The sequence below is a fragment of the Lutjanus erythropterus genome, chromosome 10, assembly GCF_056507025.1.
Source record: "Lutjanus erythropterus isolate fLutEry1 chromosome 10, fLutEry1.hap2, whole genome shotgun sequence".
Lineage (NCBI taxonomy): Eukaryota > Metazoa > Chordata > Actinopteri > Lutjaniformes > Lutjanidae > Lutjanus > Lutjanus erythropterus.
The window spans coordinates 20,624,739-20,642,761 of NC_139326.1; the positions used below are offsets into that span (position 1 = coordinate 20,624,739).

An 18,023-nucleotide genomic window follows, 5' to 3' on the forward strand; every position below is an offset into this window, starting at 1 on the left:
TCATCTGTGCAATAGACGTAATAAAATCCCTAAACAGTGCAGAAATAGACATGTCTTTGGTGTCCAAACAGTGAATTCTGTCTTCTATATTTGTGGTGTTGTGTGATGGAAACAGACCATGTTGGGCTGAAGAATCTCAGACATCAAAGAAAAAAACCCCGACATGACTGGAATAACAAAATGTCTCTTGATATCTGGGAACACTAACAAAATAATACAAGATCAAACTTTCACTTACTTGTTTTTTTTTTTTAGAGCTTCAAACGTCAGAGTCGTCTTATTTTCCTATTGTGATTTTCCCATCACTGGTCTCTTGTCATGACACACTGGCATAGTTGACCCTGCTGGGTGTTTTTAAGAAGCACAAAGACAACATTTAATAACATAAAGGCCAGATTTTGCACCCAGCTGCTTCTTTGGATTATGTCAAGTAGGGCTGTGAACTAAAAATGATTGTCATTCTTGATTAATCTGTCAATTGTTTTCCCAATTAGTTGTTCAGTTGATAAAATGTCTTTTATTTTGTACAACCAACAGTCCAAAACCTAAAGACTCTTTATTTACTGACATTAATGACTAAGTAAAGCAGCAAATCTTGACATTTAAGAAGTTGGAACCAGCAAATGTTTGAAATGATTAATTGATTATTGAGATAGCTGTCAATTAATTATTTTTCAATCAACTAATTGTTGCAGCTCTGGATAGATTTGGCAACAGGTATCAATTACTTCTGCCACATACAACAAAGTTATACTTAATGTTTTAAGTAAAAAAAAAACAACCAATTAGCTGGAGACTTTTAATGATGTGCAGGAGCGGCACTTCATCACCGCTGAAGGGCTTTTCTGTTGTCGATTAACATGAACACAAGAACTACAAATGTAGAAATCAAGATGAACAAATACTTTTCACAAACCATGAACAGTGTCACTGTGCCTGACTGCAGGGAGGTTATGGTTTCCATTTCTTGTTGGTTACTGGTTTAACCAACATGAACTGGAAACCATTATCCCATTGAACGTAAATGGTGTCACTCGCTGTGGGCCAGCATCAGACCGGCATTTTTCAGTGTTACTGTAGAGACGTCTTAAATTAAAGCCAGCACAGACGGCCACAGTGCTGGGAACTTCAAGTGCAATCTGTGCCAAGTCACTGAATTATTATCTGAGCTCAAAACCCTAAATAACAGCAGCCTGAAAGGATCTGGCACATTAATTCAGTCTTTAAGGAGGGTGGTTGCTGTAGGAAACCAAATGCATGCAAAGTGGGCAGAAATGAGCAGAGACGACCATGACATTAAATCTTTTAGGGCATGACATTAAACTGCAGACATACAGCTACAAAAATAAAGTTAATATAAATGTCTAAACTATTTAGATTATAAAGGGAGTAAGAGTAAATATTTAAATAGTTCACTCTGCTTTGTATTTTAATTAGATTTTTCAATCTTAGTAAAAGGTGTGTTAAACAATTCTTGAGAACGATAGCTGATTGCTAGGTGTCATTCCCAGCTTGTGAAATATTGGATGTTTTGAAAATAAGACTTAACTTATCTACTCTCATCTTACCAACCTGTGATTAACCAAAGTCTCCCGTCACAGGCTAAATTTCCTAAAAAACAGAGCCAAGAGGAGGAGCAGAGGTAAATTTTTTTTCTCAGAACACTTGAATTACATCAGGTTATTATGTTTTGCCCAGTTACGCCAAAAATTAGTCTGTAGATGCATGGAGTATTTTACAGTATCACAAGGAATATAATAGGAAATAATATGCAATTACTCAATATGGGTAAGAGAAAGTGATGCTACACCATGTAGCTAACAGCAGTCAAGCCAGAAAATACATTTGGGGCAACAATGTGTTTCTAACCAGGGCAATAACAGGGCAGTTCATGTAAAAAAAAAAAGATTAGATTTGAAAGTTTTCAGGCACTTTTAACATCTAGCACAGCCTCGTTATTTTCTGTGTAGGTAAATATGGAAATGTTCCCCAACAACAAAAGCCTGTCTTGGAGTTTTCAAATTGTATGGCATATACATTTTTTTACACCCACACATCTGATAAAACGTGAGGATGTGCAAACACATACATGTGTCTCAGTTCGAGGACAGAAAACTACCAAAGAGACTGGAGCACACTGCAGCCTTTACTTGTGCACGCAGACTAATGTTTTGACACAACTGTCTTCATCAAAGTCAAAATGGACAAAGACATGAGGCAAACAACATAGTAACTTGAACAGGTGTAGATTTGATATCATATGGATAATTGGATAAATACTGCAAATCTATTGAACAGTGAATTCAAAAGCACAATTAATTGCTACAAATCTATCAGTGCACTCCAGTCACTTGTTTTTCCTCTTTAAATTTGAATAAACTGTTTTCTGTCTGAAGGGGAAATATTTCTCAGGCGTAGTGCTACAGCTGCACTTGTACAGTCAGTGTGTATGTTTTAAATGATGTAATAAAGCAGTAAAATATTTCCTTTTACTACTTTATTACATCTGAATTTTAGGGGAAAAAAATGTTTCCAGTTTGCAATAAGCACCATGTCTTCCACTCACACACATATTTACAAAAATAAGACACAACTCCGTGGTATTTAGGTATTCTTTGTAATTTTAATTCCCATAATTTAGTTTAAATGCAGACATTTTTCACTAAAATCTTAAATAAAACATTACAGTACGATATATGCAAATCAGAAGAGCTTTAAGATTTTGTAGAAGCAGGCTACAGTTTCTTTTGATTTTTTATTCATTTAATTTTTTTAGATTTTTTTTTTTTTAGACTTTTGAAGGACTGGACAGTTAAATAGCAGTAAACAGTAAAAAGACAACACAGAGCTGTAAAGCCTGCAGGCCAGCCAAGGAGCACATTCTATTACAAAACAGACCAGAAAACTAGAGACAGCACGCCACATCCAGATGAAGGTCTGAACTGATGCCCCTCCACCTCTGTGAGGTGGTGCTAGTTCCATACAAACAGGAGAGGGCGCTATTACACCAGGGCAGGTGGAGCTACACGACCACAGAGTGACAGCAATGTAGTTGCACCTTCACAAGAAACAGCTTGTATTGTATTGCACATTCAGGGAGAAAGAAATGGCACGTTCTGTTTCTCTAGTTTTTCTCTACAAAAAATGTTACAAAACAGTTATTATGCGTTATAAGCACAGTTAACTCCCTCAATGGCAATGACACCATTCGTTGATTTATACTGATCAGTTGAAACGGACTGGTCTAAAATGCTGTCCCTCTCTATGGGGAGGGGAAGTGGCGGACTCCGCCATCTGGTAGCTTCGTTCAAAACTGACACTTTAAAAATAACTTTTGCCTCCACAGTCACTGGAATTATTGACTTTTAATAATACAATATGAAGTAAAACTTTAATTAAAAATTTAGTTGATTTCAGCCTAATCTATAATTGATATAATAATTAAACTGTCTAATTTTAAGGCCCTGAAAACCCATTTTGTCAATCAGCTTCTTAATGCAAACTACTGTGTCCTACATAAACACAAATTTCTTCCAAAGTCAGAACAGTTTTTGTTGTTTCACAGGAGAATTTTTGGACTTGTTTTTCTGTCTTGTGTTCTCTGAACTAATTTACAGTGGGCGGGTTTCTGCTGGTAAAAGGCATAAACCAGTTCGAGTTTAACAACATCTGAATGAACAGTCATGACAGAGAGTTGTTTTCTTACATCTGATCAAACCACACCCACGCAGCTCTGATAAAGCAGATTAGCTGAGTTTTAAAGGGTTATCAAATAGCACATGGTTTATTTTTAACTGTTCTTAGTAATTAATATTCAATATACATATATATGAAAGATTTGACACAGTTTTCAGGGGCTTTAATATCTAAAAAATCGTACTAAAACATTTTCCATGTAGTTAGATAATAAGTAAAATCTGACCTAAGTTTGAGCAACTATTAGCTACTATCAGATACGTGCAACGCTGCCACCAGAGGACAAACTTCACTTTCCCTCCCCATCTTGAGCAGTGCATCCCTTTTGGCCTATCAGGACTGAGAATGCATGGAAAAAAACGAAAAATGACAGTGCGAGTTACACAGAGGGGCCTGCAGAGCACGGCGGTGCAGCACACACCAGATATCTGAAGTGTGCCGGCCGACCTCGGACCATTTTCAAATAAACCTCACAATCAAACATGAGGAAATTCACTGTTTACTAAACTAAAGACGAGAGCAACGTCCACTAGCTGCAGCCGGACAATACAGTTTGCCAGAGTGTCTTTAAGTGAAAAGGGTTTCTACTACTTTTCTAGATGGTAGCAATTAAAAATTATTTTAAACAAGAATAACTAAATGTTATCTTGTTAGTTTTTAACAACAGCAGCTACCATGAGGTTTTAACTGTGCTCTTGTGGATAAGACTCAGAATAATCATAGTTTTATCTTGGATAAATGATAAGTTGCTGTTACTTTCTACTATAGTAGTACATGCCTATTTGTTTTAGAACATAAACAAAACAAGTGCCAGCTTTTTTTTTTTTTTTTTAGCTTTTATGAAGACATGAAAAAGCCTCTATGGCCAACACATCAAGAACTGAAAGCCAGTGGCACAAAGGCTAACCTACGAGTTCAGCTAGCTTCTTGTTGTCAGTAAAAAGTTATTTTTTGTGGGGCTTGTAGTGCTGAACATTTCTGATTGACACATCAGCTGACTAATGTGCTCACTCTTCATGGGTCTTTAGACTGCAGTGGACATGCGGACAACAACGGGCTGTAGGAACCTTTTAGTTCCTAGGTCAACAAGTTCCTGGTAATTTGCGTGGAAATTTCTTTTATTTAGAAATGCTGCACCATTTGAAGCAAGACTAAATAAGAAGTAATAAAATCTGTTTTCAGATGAAAATATTAGCAAAAAATAGTCAGACAAACTCAGTGTTTTTGCTGCTATCAGTCTGGTATGACCTGTACCTCATGGTGGCCAATGGTAAACTTCACATAGATATATATAGAGATATCTTCTCTTTTTGTGCGTCTGTTACAGTATGTTTTAGCACATTTATCAATCTCTCAGAGTTGTCATTATAGCCACAGTGGCTGCTGTTACATTGGCTCACTTTAAAGACGATGTGGAGTAATGTGATCTTCTACAAGCTGTAGATCTTTGGTGTTTTAGGAAACGAGGCCAGCACTCTTGTGCATCGTGAGATTTCTTTTAAACTCTACTTCCTCCTGGTTCCTTTACTCGACAAGAGAACAAAGAGAATTTGAACACACCGGCTCTGTGCGGGCCCCTGTGTAACACACAGCCTGTGAAAGAGTAAAAGGGTATGAGCTTCAAGAGTGGTTACCTGCCAAAACAAGGAAACAAATGTCCTCACAGTCCAGTTATCAGTTACCAAGTTTAGGATTTAAGTCTCTCAGCTAACCTACAGAGATTTTGCTTCAAGATGTCGCCTTCAGTGAGCAGTCGTCCAGGTTTTAGCAAGATGCTGTCCTGCTCTCACAGCTCATGATTCAAAGCAGTAGGGAAACAAAATTACAAAGTGTTTTCATCTAAAATTCAAAAATAAAAATGGTAAATTTAAAAATCTGATCTATTGGCAACCGACACGTCAAATCTACATGTTAGAAGAACACACTGGGCTTCGGAGGAAGTGTGGCACATGGCACCAGCGAGGCGAGACACCCTGTTAATAAGACCGTTTTCTCAGTGTCACTGTGATCTTATAACAACTAGTCCCCAATTTCCCATCACCCCCCCACAGTGTCAGTGTGTCCTCCAAAGTGTCTGGAAGCTCGCCCAGGTTAAAACTCAGATATGGTAGAAAAATATATAGTCTTGATGAAATTTCTCTAGTCATTCTCTTCATTACTGAATTGCACCCATACATGTAGTGTTAACACATTGTAGTAGCAGTGTAAAGTGACAGGGATCATGATTAGCACGACCTCTACGACAAAAAAACGAGTCATCGCGCACGTGCACGCTTGCTCTCGATCTCTTTCTCTCTCTAGACACTTCAGGTTATTTTTTTTTACTTGCACTTAAAAATTCATGGTTAATAGTTTTGTCTTTCATTGGCATCATTAGGCAACAGTTTTTTTTCAGATACTCTACAATATGGTTACGATGTAAACACCACAGTACTTAATAATTTTACTGTATCTGCACAAAATAAAACACAATGTTACAAGGCAAGTGGCTACTTAAGCATAGATTTGTTCATGAGAAAACGAAAATGAAATTAGGAAACACACACCACAAGAACAAAAAGAACTTCTTGCAACACCTGGCATCGAGTTTGTTCAAATAAAAAAAGCTTTAGACTTTGTTCATCTACAGGTCAGGTGACCCTGTTAAAAAGCTGGTGATGATCAGTACTATCCACCCCGATACCGTCTCATTCAGACAAAATGATCCGAAGACAAAAGTCTTGCGATACGAGCGTCCTCAAAAGCCACACGCCCTGAACTTGACGCTATGATATCTACATAGAACCTTTAGCACTTAGATTGAAAACACACGTGATCAACAGACTAAATGCTTCTACACTTCAAACAACAACCACCAGCCCGTTTTGAGGAGCTACACGTGTGGCTCGGGTTTAATTCCCGTTTCTTTCCACCACTGCATATCTGGCTGAGTTTATAATACAACAGTTAGTTTTATGACACGTAATAGCCGTCTGACATGACAAGGCTTCGACTTTTGGAGGCATCTTGAGAGCCATGTACCTCAGATTTGTCACATGAAGGGTTACGAGACAGAGGTTCAGATAAAAAGCCTCGACTAAGATGTAGCCTGACTGGCAAACATGGAGATCTGAAATGACCCAAACGTGAACAGTGTTGAGGTCCATCATTGGCGGGGAGCCTTCGTTATGAGGGAATGACTCCAGTAACTGAGCTCTCTATGTATGAAAACAAAGGCATATGGATGAAGATATGTGAACATTTTACTTATCAGTGTGTTTTTGTCTCAGGTTTTTAGCGTTTGGCTTCTTCTGCTGCACCTACACGTCATTCTACTTTAAATTAGGGATGCACGATATTGGATTTTTGCAGATATTTTTGGCCAATTGTCAATATCTTCGCATAGTTTTATCCCCTCTAAATGCAAAGAACAGGTAATCTCTCCTGCAAAGGAATTAACACATTATTATACCTACTCTTATGGTGATGGCCCACTGGCAGATGCATTCAAGATGTACACATTCACTGGGCAAAATAAGAAAACCACTGCCGAGAGCTTTTCCACTGGTGCCTGTTTCTCTTTGATCTTTACAAATTCATTATAATGATCACTGTGACAGCTCTGAAGATGGCCAGTTAAATTCGTAGCTTTGAAGGAATGCAGTTTGTCTCCTCCTCACATGACCAATTGCTGCACACCAAAACTTCACTGTCAGATTCAGACACTTTAAAAAGCCTCTACATTGCATATATACTGTCTGTGCATAATTTAAGCGTCATCGTATCGGCCTGTCAGATAATAATTTTGGGCCATTGCTGATATGTTATTTTAAAGCCCCCCCCTCTCAAAAAATCATTACAAATCAAGTCAAATTAAATTGTGGATTTAGAGAATCCCCTATTTATCATCAGATAGTAATAACATGCCGATATTATCGTGCATCCCTACTTTAAATGCACTCATGGGAGCAACTTCCCTTGAATATCGTCCTCTGAAACCCAACTAATCATTTTCTCGAGTAGGAACTTTCTGCCAATACTGTTGAATTTACTGATATAATAAAATCAGAAATAATATCTTCAGGTTTGGTTCATGACTTTGAATTTAAACACTGTGTTTTCCAATCAATATACTTCTGTCAGCCTCTACGAAACAGCAGCCTATTGTGTGTGTGTGTGTGTGTATTCTGGGATGAAACATACTCTATAACATAACATCATGAAGAAGTGAAGAAATCCCGCCCACTCCACCCTTAGGATGTTAAAAACAAACCGTGACCCCCCCCCACCCCATCCCCCAAAACTCTGTAAGGACAGTATTTACAATACAAATTACAGTATAATACATCATTTAAAAAAATGAGATCCATCTCTAAAAACATACAGGAGGTCTTGACAAAAAAAATCAACTCTTTAGCAAATCAGGTTTCTATGGTATCATGTGGAAAATAAAAAAAGCAGAGTGACAGTCCCACCACCCCTCTCTGAGGCATCCTTTCCATTTGGCCCTAGTTGTACCTGGCTAGCATGTTACAAGTGAGATGGTGGATGGGTTGGTTGACCGAACGCACATCGTTTCGTCTTCTTTTTTTTTTTAACTTTAAAGCAAGCCGCAATACAACAAATTACACTCAATCCAATATAACAATATGTACAGTTTTTTTTTCTGGCATTTTGGAACAATAATAATAAGCACTTGACCAACTATGCTACCTGGGATTGCAGGCAGAATGATATAGTTTTACTGCAGGCATGTTTAGGTGGGTAGAATTAACCATTTGATTATTTTTAGTCCTGTGCTGTCTTTTTTTCTTTTAAGTCATGACTTTTTTAATTAAGAGACAAGATGACTGCCACTGTTTCTCCAACAACCATAATTCTTGTTACTGGAAAATCTTATTATTGTCATATATGTACAGCAGATTGAATGGTACGGTGAACACGTTGGTTACACGCTTTCTTATGCACCCAAAACGAGAATAAATAAAAAAAAAATAGAAAAAAAAACGATCAGAAACTCAAATGAGTCAAAAAGATCTCTGGACTACGGAGCCAGGCAGCATATGAACCAACCCTCCTCACATCCACAGTACAACCAAGTCTGTCTGTAAACCTCTGAACTCCCGTCACCCTCGCCCCTTTCCCCTTGTTTAATTTCCTTCGCCTTTATCTGCAACCCCAACACTCGAGCTGAGATTTTTACCCAAGTTTCCCTCTAGCTCTTTCTCTCTCTCTCTGACTCTCCTCTTCTTCTTCCTCTGTTCTCCCTCCCAGCCACGTGCCCTCAGATGAAGGGCAGGATGCCGTAGACGAACAGGGCCATGACGGCTGCGCTGAACAGGCCGGCCACAGGCACTGTGACAAACCACGCCAGGAAGATGTTCCTGAAGAGGCGCCAGTCCACAGCTTTCTGGGAGCGGATCCAACCCACGGCCACGACCGAGCCCACCTAGAGGCCGCCGAAAGAAAACAATCAGCAGCAGCACAGAAAAAAAGGTTCAAAGTGGCAAAGTCAAAGATAATACGAAGAGCTGCCGGTTGTTCAGGCTTTTCTTATGATGTCATACTATACGTTTAGCCACTACTTGTCCATCTAGATGTGATGGTCTTGACAGTTTATGGATGAAGTTGCAATTGGAGGACTGGTAGGAGTCACATAGTTATGTGGTGCATTTGTGGCTTTTGACACAACAATAGACAGTGGTGGAGAAAGTACACAGACCTTTTAGTTAAAATACTTCTAAAAATACTTTTACTGAAATAAAACTACATTTTTTCCAGAGTTTTATAATATTATATAACAATCTCCAGAGGTGGCAGTACTATGCACTCTTTACTTAAGTAGAAGTGCAGATACTTGTGTGAAAAAGTACCAGCTCTGATATACACTCAAAGTATATTGAGTAAAAGGTAGCCTCGCACAGGAAGCTTTACATTATCTTCAACATATAACAATGTAAAAAATAATCAAAAATTTCCCTCAAATGCATTAAAACTCAAGTAACAAGCCAGTTTTGAAAATATAAGGAGTAGACAGGAATTTGTGTTAAAATGTAGGTAATGCATGCAACTTACAAAATAACATTACTTAAGTTCAGAAAGTATTTGTACTTGATGATGAAAGATATCCTCTAAGAACATCAGACATTATGTATATGTTATATATAAGTGGCTACGTCTCCGATAAATGCAGTGGAGTTGAATATATAATAATTATGAAATATTTCCCTAGAAAGTATAACAGAAAATGGAAATTCAACTGAAGTTCAAGTACCTCAAAACTGTACTTAACCACCACTGATAATAGTTGAGCGAACACATAACATCAGCATCTGAACAGAAAAGCCGGTAGACAACCTTCAGCTCTTCAAGACCAGCTCGGTCCAAAGTGTCTGTTAGTTAGAGCAAGCCGATTACAAAAGTTAATACTACTTAAATGTCATATTTCTGGGTGTGGAAGTCTGAAATGAGAAGTACTGGTGTATCAAAAATAGGTGTTCCTCTTTATTGGACTTTAAATCAAAAAAGAGGACAATTTTTAGTTTTTTCTTTAAGAGTTTTCTCAGTTAATATAATCATTTCTGCTCATGTCAGATGTCCACCAAAGAACCCCTCTCTCACCTTTTATTCAAGGAATCAAAAGAGAACAGCGCTGAATAAGAAGGGACATAAACACCTTTCAGACACCTCAGTGTGTTGGAGTGGCGTGTGCAGTGACTGGTCTCAGCTCTGTTTGTGACGCTGCAGGTGGGCGGGAGTTAACACTGTGCCTGCTCTTATACGGCCACAGAAACATGAGACACCTTCTGTCACACACTCGACTAAATGTGGAAGGTCAGGTCAACAGAGACCGGCCGTGTTTGTAGTCAATGGGTCGGTCCTACTCAAAGTTGCACTGAGCGCTAAACTACACAAAGGCATTTTCAGGGAAGGAGATGTTAGTCAAACTGAGGCCGAGTTCTTTGTTTTCCAAAATGTCTCCTTCATTTGGATAATTAGCATTATCCTAAAAGCAGTTTTTATGTAACAATGACTAAAGTTTGTGGTTAAGATCCATTTACAGCCAATCATAGTATTTCAGGCACGCAGCAGCAAAGCCTGAACTCGTCGTGACCTCAGTGTTTGTGCTGCTGACTGCCTGTAGAGCTTTGGAAACAACGAGTCATTGTACATAATCACAGCACAGCACCCCACACACCAGGGCTGGGCATCAATTCAGTTTGATCTGCACAGAAGTAAAGAAGCCAAACACATAAAGACAACAGTCACTGAACTGAGACGAAACCAAATGGATGCCCATCACTGCTCACACACACACACACACACACTCGCAGTCTCTCTCACAACTGTCTGGGAGATGTTTACAGATGTTGTTGGCCACTTTTAACAAATTCAGAAAACATGTCTTAAAATGGAAAGAAAACTCTCAATACTTTTAATACTGATTTCATCCAACAACATCTGTGAATCCCCGACACAGAACCATCAAATCAATCAAATCACCACCACAATTATACCTAATACCTCTAACCATCAGTAGATTTAGCATTTTGGCATAGCAGTCGATTAACTGAGGTTTTAGGGAAGTGACAGGGTATTTGGAGGTGAGAACTGAAAAGTAAGGTATGGATGGCGATGTTGATGTTTAGACAAATTGATCATCAGCAATTAAAAACCAGTTTTGTGTCTTGTGCAGTTTCCCTTCAGCAGACATTTTTGATTAATCTATCTGAACCATGAACATGGTTTTAATCTAAATCATCAACAGGTTACAGATCACATGTAATGTAATCTGTAATGTAAACAGAGACGATTTATTTCTTACATAAAAACAAGATTGCATTAATTCAGAAAAACAGGAGAATCTTTTACATGAAAATTCTCATAATGATGAACAAAAAATTTCAGACATATTTTTTTTTTTTTAACTTGATGCATTTCATTTAAAATATTTTGAGATGTTTCAAGAGAAAAAAAAAGAATATTTGTGGAAAGAAATTTTTGCGGCTGTGTCCATGTTTTGTGTTCAGTTACTAAATCTCAAAGTAAACCTACCCAACCCTGATCATCAACAATGTTACGCTTTAACAGATGCAGTATTTCTACAATAAAATGATTTAAAATCGTCAGTAAGACGCATGTGTTACACTTAACTTTCCCTGAATATAGCCTTCCAATTTGAAGGTAAAACATTTTGGGAAATATGCCTATTTGCCCTCCAGTAGAGAGGTATATGAGATGATCAATACCACTCACGTCTGAGAATGGCACCAATCTCGTCATTTGACTCTTCACCAGGATGACAATGAGCGTATTTCCCAGAATGTCAAACCATTCTTTTAAATGTGTTTCCTAATGTTGCAGGAACACAAGCTGAAGTTTGACCTTCCCATAATCCAAATTCTATTCCATCATTAAGTAAAACTGATTACAGAAAAATGTGATACTTCTGATCAAATTAACTAACGGGAATGTAAACAAGTAGATCTAAATCAAAAAAAAAAGAAGAAAAAACTGATAAAACATCTCAGGATAATGCTTTTTATCTAATAAACTTGCACCCAATCAATCTTTTCTTATAAAGGTCCTCTTAAAAGGTTCGCTGTTGGAGGGAAACTGCAGGAGAGGTCAAAACAGCAACTTCAGGAGTTGTGATTGGCTGTGGCGATTGACAGCTACAAGTGAAGCGATGAAGTGGAGCTCTGAGGAAGCTCTCTAGCACGGCTTCACTACCATTGACTCCAATACCTTGCAGTGGGTGGAGCTTATTGGGATGCCCACATTTGATGCAACAAGCACTGTTAGCGCACTCATTACTTCAATGCAAAATCCGCTGTGAAGACACATGAGTGGAGAGACAGAGAAAGATGGAGACGGAGGTAAAAAAAAGTGGAAAATGTGTGTGACAGGTGGGGGTGGGGACGTGGGGGGAGGCTGCTTGCAGCCAAAAACAGGAGGGTGGAGGGCCCACACACCAAACCATGCCAGTGCTGAAAGGGCAAAATGGAAGAGAGTTGGTGGGAATGAAACAGAGGATGAGACATCATGTTGATGGGGACGGGGCAGGAGATGGTTGGGGCTGGAGCGGTCCGCCTCGTCTCCCAGCCTGATGTTCTTGACGTTCCTGAAAAGAACAGGGGAGAGGGGCTGCACTCTGCGGCCTGGGTCTTCTGCAGCGGGCTGGACACAGCTTCAAACTGTTTGATTGTCTTTCAATGAAGTTAAAAGTTTAGAGGGGACTGTCAGATGCAGGAATTTAAAGGACAATTCCAGTTTATGACAATGTGGGTCTGGGTCTTTTCATTGTTTTGGCAAACATTTCTAATAGTACTGCTCTTGTACTCACCAAGTTGTTTACTAAGATCTGGAAAAATAGTGACATTGAACAGTGAAGTCAGAGGTTCCTCAATCAAATAAATGAATTATCAGTGAATTATTAATACACTAATGAACACCTGAATATACATCAGCATGATAAGAACTACCAAAAATGAAAAAAAAAAAAAAAGTATTTAATCAAAAAGATGGCCCATGTTCAATCCGCCAACATACGTTCATGGCCAATACTGGAGCCAGCCACCAGGGGGTGATAGAGATGCTTTGGTTTCATGTTTGGGGAGTCATATGTCATATCGTCCATTTTTACTTACTTCAATATGTTATGATTGATAATGTTCCTGCCTTAAAGAATACTAATTCTATAAATTTTCGTTCCTGTCACCATCGCTGCCATATTGGACCAGGCAAGATCAGCATCTAAAGAAATACATGTAAAAAGAGCTGGAGTTTTTCTAGATAAAATGCACTATAACACTTAGAACTGATTTCAGTGAGTGACGTTATATTCAAAGACTTGTGATCTAGATTGAGTAGGAAAAAAAGGTTGTTTTTTTTCCTAATTCCATATAGATCATGAACCCTTGAATATGAGAACAGCTCATTGAAATCAGTTGAGAAATTTTACATTATATTGCTTTTAAGAATAAACACAGCTCTCATGTTTGATTGCATTTGTTTCCAGACCAGTCTGATATAGCAGCAACACTAACGGACGATCCAAAGGCTACTGCAGTGTCTATAATTTTGTTGTAAACAGCCCCAGCAACCTCCACCGATAAGGTAGGTAAGATGTATGTTCCTGGGAGGCCAAAACTATGGCAACAAAGCATCTTCATCATTCCAAAGAGAATATAATGAGAAAACTGTAAATTAGGTGACAAAACTATTACTTTTTAAAAAGTTAGAGCGACATGTTCCTTCCATCCCCAGTGGAAATTAAGCGCTCACTTGTTTAACAACCGGCATTATCAAACAATAGCTGTTGTTTCTTGCCCAGTCTGACTTTGTTGTAGCAATACTGCCATGTTCCCAGATCTCAGCAATTATTTTAGCTTGTACAATGATATCATAACTGATAGAAATGGTGGCCAAAACTAATAAACAATACTCGTGTTGTAATAGACTGGAATCATTTCCTTCTGTTACAAGCATCTGAACTTCGCTGTCTCTAAGGAAACGTATTTAGTTATTTCTTTGGGCATCCTTGCAAACACAACCAGGAAAAGGACATGGACACAGATTGCCAGGCACAAATATGGTCATAAAAAAATGAATCTGCTTGCAAGACTGATTTGGACTGAAGTGGGGTGTGTATTTCCAGCCCGATGCGCCCCGGGAGGCAGTGTGAGCTCCCTGTCCCCTGGGGATGCCTGTGGGGGGGGGGGGGTTGAGGGGCCAGCTGGAGGGGCCACTCAGTCATACCTTGCAGTGTGTGGTACTGACAGGGATTCCGATATTGGAAGCCAACACGACTGTGAGTGCAGAAGCCAGTTCAATAGTGAATCCACTGTGGAGGAGGGAGGGAAGGGAGAGGAGGGGAGGGGAGGGGGAGCAAAGAGACATCTTTCATTGTCATGTCTGGGACGTGCTGGTGATGGCACGTTCTCATCATACCCACACATTAACCACGGCAGAACATTCAACAGCTCTTAAAAATATGCACACGCACACAAAAGGAAAAGAAATATGATGATCACATACAGACAAAAAGACAGCATTTCTATCAGCTCCTGAATGTTGGTAATTCATAAAGATATACATGTAGCTGCACTTGTGTTGTATGAGTGTGTGCCTGTATTGCCTCGCGAGAGATGAAGAAAACCGGATGAGCTTAATGCTGAATCATTAGCTGGTTCTTCTTTCACTGCAGTTAAGTACTAAATAAAAAAAACAGAAGCCAATAGAACTCACTGGGCACTGAGGTAAGGCTCTGGGGACAGACAGTGTCACATTTTAATTGGTCAGATCTGCAAGATTTCACTCCAGTCTCCTTGAACAGCAAGGGCCAATCTCTTTCACAGCAGTGTTCTGATGATTGGGCACTCGTCTCAACTGTGTGTGTGCAAATATTGAGTACTGCATACAGAAAGTGTGGGATGTCCTGGCAGCCAAGGGGTTTAAGACCATATGATTGCAACGTCACCCCACATTTTCTCTCTACTCGTTGCCTGTGAGCTCTCCACTGCATGGTATCTAGCTAAGGAGAAAAAAAATGCCCCAAACGTTTCTTATACATTTCTATTGTGCTGTGTCTATTGTCACTGTGGGAAAAGCACAGGTAATAATAAAATTAACAGGGGTGTCACAATTTCAATTCTGAATCAAAATTGATTGAAACCAACTTTCAGTTTTAATAATCAAAATCAAAAGTTGGATCTGTGATTTTCCCAGTGTTTCTCTGCAGGCTGACCCGGCGGCAAGCGTTAAAAATAACTACATAGAAACAGCCAATCTTCTCGCCGATGGCCTTGTTTGCTTATGTAGGTCATATAGAAGCACCTGTATTAAATCGATATGGATTCATAACCAGTTAAAAACTCCTTGTAATATGTTTTAATAGTCCTTATAGCTCTTTTCTGTGACTGCAGCAAAGTGCTGGCACCAGGAGAGACTCACTTCTTCCAACAAACCCTGTAGTCTACTTCACATATTAGTGGAGTATTCATTTTCATTAGCCATGTAAACAGCAGAATATTGTGTTTTTTGGAAAAAAAGGAGGGAAAACCAGAATATTTTATGCATGTAAACACAGTCAGTGTAACAGTGAGTCAGCATGAACAATACCAGAATATTGAAACTGAGGCAGCTAAATTAAATTCAGCCATCACTGATTTTATTATTAACACCTGTGTTTTTCCGACTGTGACATGTTTTTACTGCTGTGATACACCACACTGTTCAAGTGTTCACTGTGCCCGCTCAAACATATGCTCAGGCACAACTATAGACACACAACTGCACCCACACATACACACACTTTCCTGTCCTTGCCCAAACAAACTTCTTTGTCAGATTGATGCATGGAAACAGACACTGGGAGGAAAGAGAGCCTTTACAACAGTGAACCAGAGCAAATTTGTCTTTGGGTCCTGGCAAAAGACTAAGCTGGTGATGGAAGGAGGGAGATTAAGAAAGAACGAAAGAAGGCACACACAGAGAAAGGGGCCAAAAGAGAGGATAAATTAAGAGAGAGGGAAAAATAATGAGATGGTGTGAGTGTGAGAACAATCGCAGGACTTTCAGGAAGAGATTTAGAGGTGAGACGCCAATAAAAAACAAAACAAAAAAGATGCCGTGAGGAGAGCAAAATGGGAAGGAATGAAGAGGGTTAACCGCAAAAATAGAGATTTAATAGAGGAGCTAGGAAGGAATATGAAAAAAGGAGGACAGAGGGGAAAAATAAAAGTGCAAAGAGAAGGAGTCAGACTGGCGTCCCTCCCTGTGGTTGGAGAAGAAGAGGCCAGGGTTCCCACTGTGGCTTTGCCCCTCCCTCACCCCTCCTGCTCTACTTTTCCTCATCCAGAATGCCAAACAACTTCCTGAAACCCTGTGTGATGTTCCTGCCAGGCAACAGAGTAAACACACACACACACACACTCAAATAAATTGCTGGAACAATTAGACCTTAATATGTATGCGTGCGTGCATGCACACATACAGTACATTCACAGTAGAACGACCTGCAGGCACAGAGCCTGGCTTCTTTTAGCTGACACGATACACACAAACATCCTTGAGGTATGCGCGCGCACACACACACACACACACACACACACACACACACACACACTCACACAAACACACACTTCAGCTAATGCGTGGGAAGATGGGAGGACAGCAAGAGAAAGAGAGAGAAAGATTGATCTCAAGGACATAGGAGCAGCAGACAGTGGTTAAGGATGCGTGATGTCCGCTGTTAGGTTGTGGGACGAAAGGAGCCCTGGGGCTTTATGTGCTGTGGTCCAAAAGACTACTTATTTATTCATAATTATTATGTAATAAGTCAGAGGGCAGAGGAGAAAAAGAGAGTCTACCATTCCTTCTTTATTCTCTAGTTGAAGTCTGTTTTAATTCAAGCACTTTTCAAGCATTTTCAAGGTGCATTTGGTGCATTTTCATGCTGTAACAGCACTATACAGCTGTGGTAAAATACAGATTTATATACACAAACAGTATATACTCAAGATCATTACTGTATTTCACTTCATCACATTAAATCAGATGTTACTGTGCAATAAACAACCAGAATTATGTTTCCTGTTGGCCTAAGGATGAAGGAAAACACAAGAAAATGTTTTAAAATGTGTCACCTATCTGTAAGTAGACTTGGCATTCGATATACCCTGAAGTCAGAAATTCCCTACTATAGCTCACCTTTCACATGCCTCAAAAGTGTCTGACTCTCCCATGCTATGAAGCTGCATGTTACAATTTCAAGCAGTTTCAAGCACTTTATCCCAAGTCCAAGCACTTTTCAAACCACCATTACAATTCAAGTGTTTTCACAGAATTTCAGCACCCATATAAATCCTGCTAAAAGTTGAAAATGGACTGTGTGATTAATTTGTAACTTCTTTTTGCAACACAGAGATTATGACACATCTTTTAGAAGGGATAAAAATATCCCTACATGTTTGTATTGCACCTAATCTCAAACAAAATGTATTAAAATATACAAATTTTTACATTAAAGTAATTAAATTACATGAAATCAGTCTGCCCTCTTTCTGGGAATTCTAAATATAATTCACAGGTCTTTAGAGATGCAACCAACATAGAGAATGTGAATACAACATTGTGCTTGCAGGCTGCCTGTGTAGTTAATATGCAATCTTGCCTGCAGCGGCAACTCTGTTTGGAGAGTAGAGAGAGGTTAATCAGTGCTGCGTGCTCGAGACAAACACCCTTGATTAGTCAGATAAGTTTACTGTACCTGTGAGCAGGGAGGACTTGAGGTAACAGAGCACTCTATCTACGATTGTACTGCCTCAGGTTCACTGTCAGCTGAA

General features: G+C 39.2%; 1 protein-coding gene across 5 annotated transcripts in view; it reads right to left on the reverse strand.

Moving 5' to 3' along the window:
• Window positions 1-8,000: 8,000 nt before the first annotated feature.
• The window catches only part of slc20a2 (solute carrier family 20 member 2), a 55,947-nt gene continuing 45,924 nt past the window's right edge, over window positions 8,001-18,023 (reverse strand). For 4 of the 5 annotated variants that reach the window (XM_084728620.1, XM_084728621.1, XM_084728622.1 and 1 more), the window contains 2 exons: window positions 14,437-14,521; window positions 8,001-9,124 (listed from right to left, as the gene is read on the reverse strand). In XM_084728620.1, coding sequence (XP_084584746.1) covers window positions 8,960-9,124; window positions 14,437-14,521 — 250 coding nt within the window. In that variant the 3' untranslated portion in view covers window positions 8,001-8,959. Of the gene's footprint in view, window positions 9,125-12,423; window positions 12,509-14,436; window positions 14,522-18,023 lie in introns of all 5 variants that reach the window. The other variant, XM_084728624.1, reaches the window with a different exon arrangement.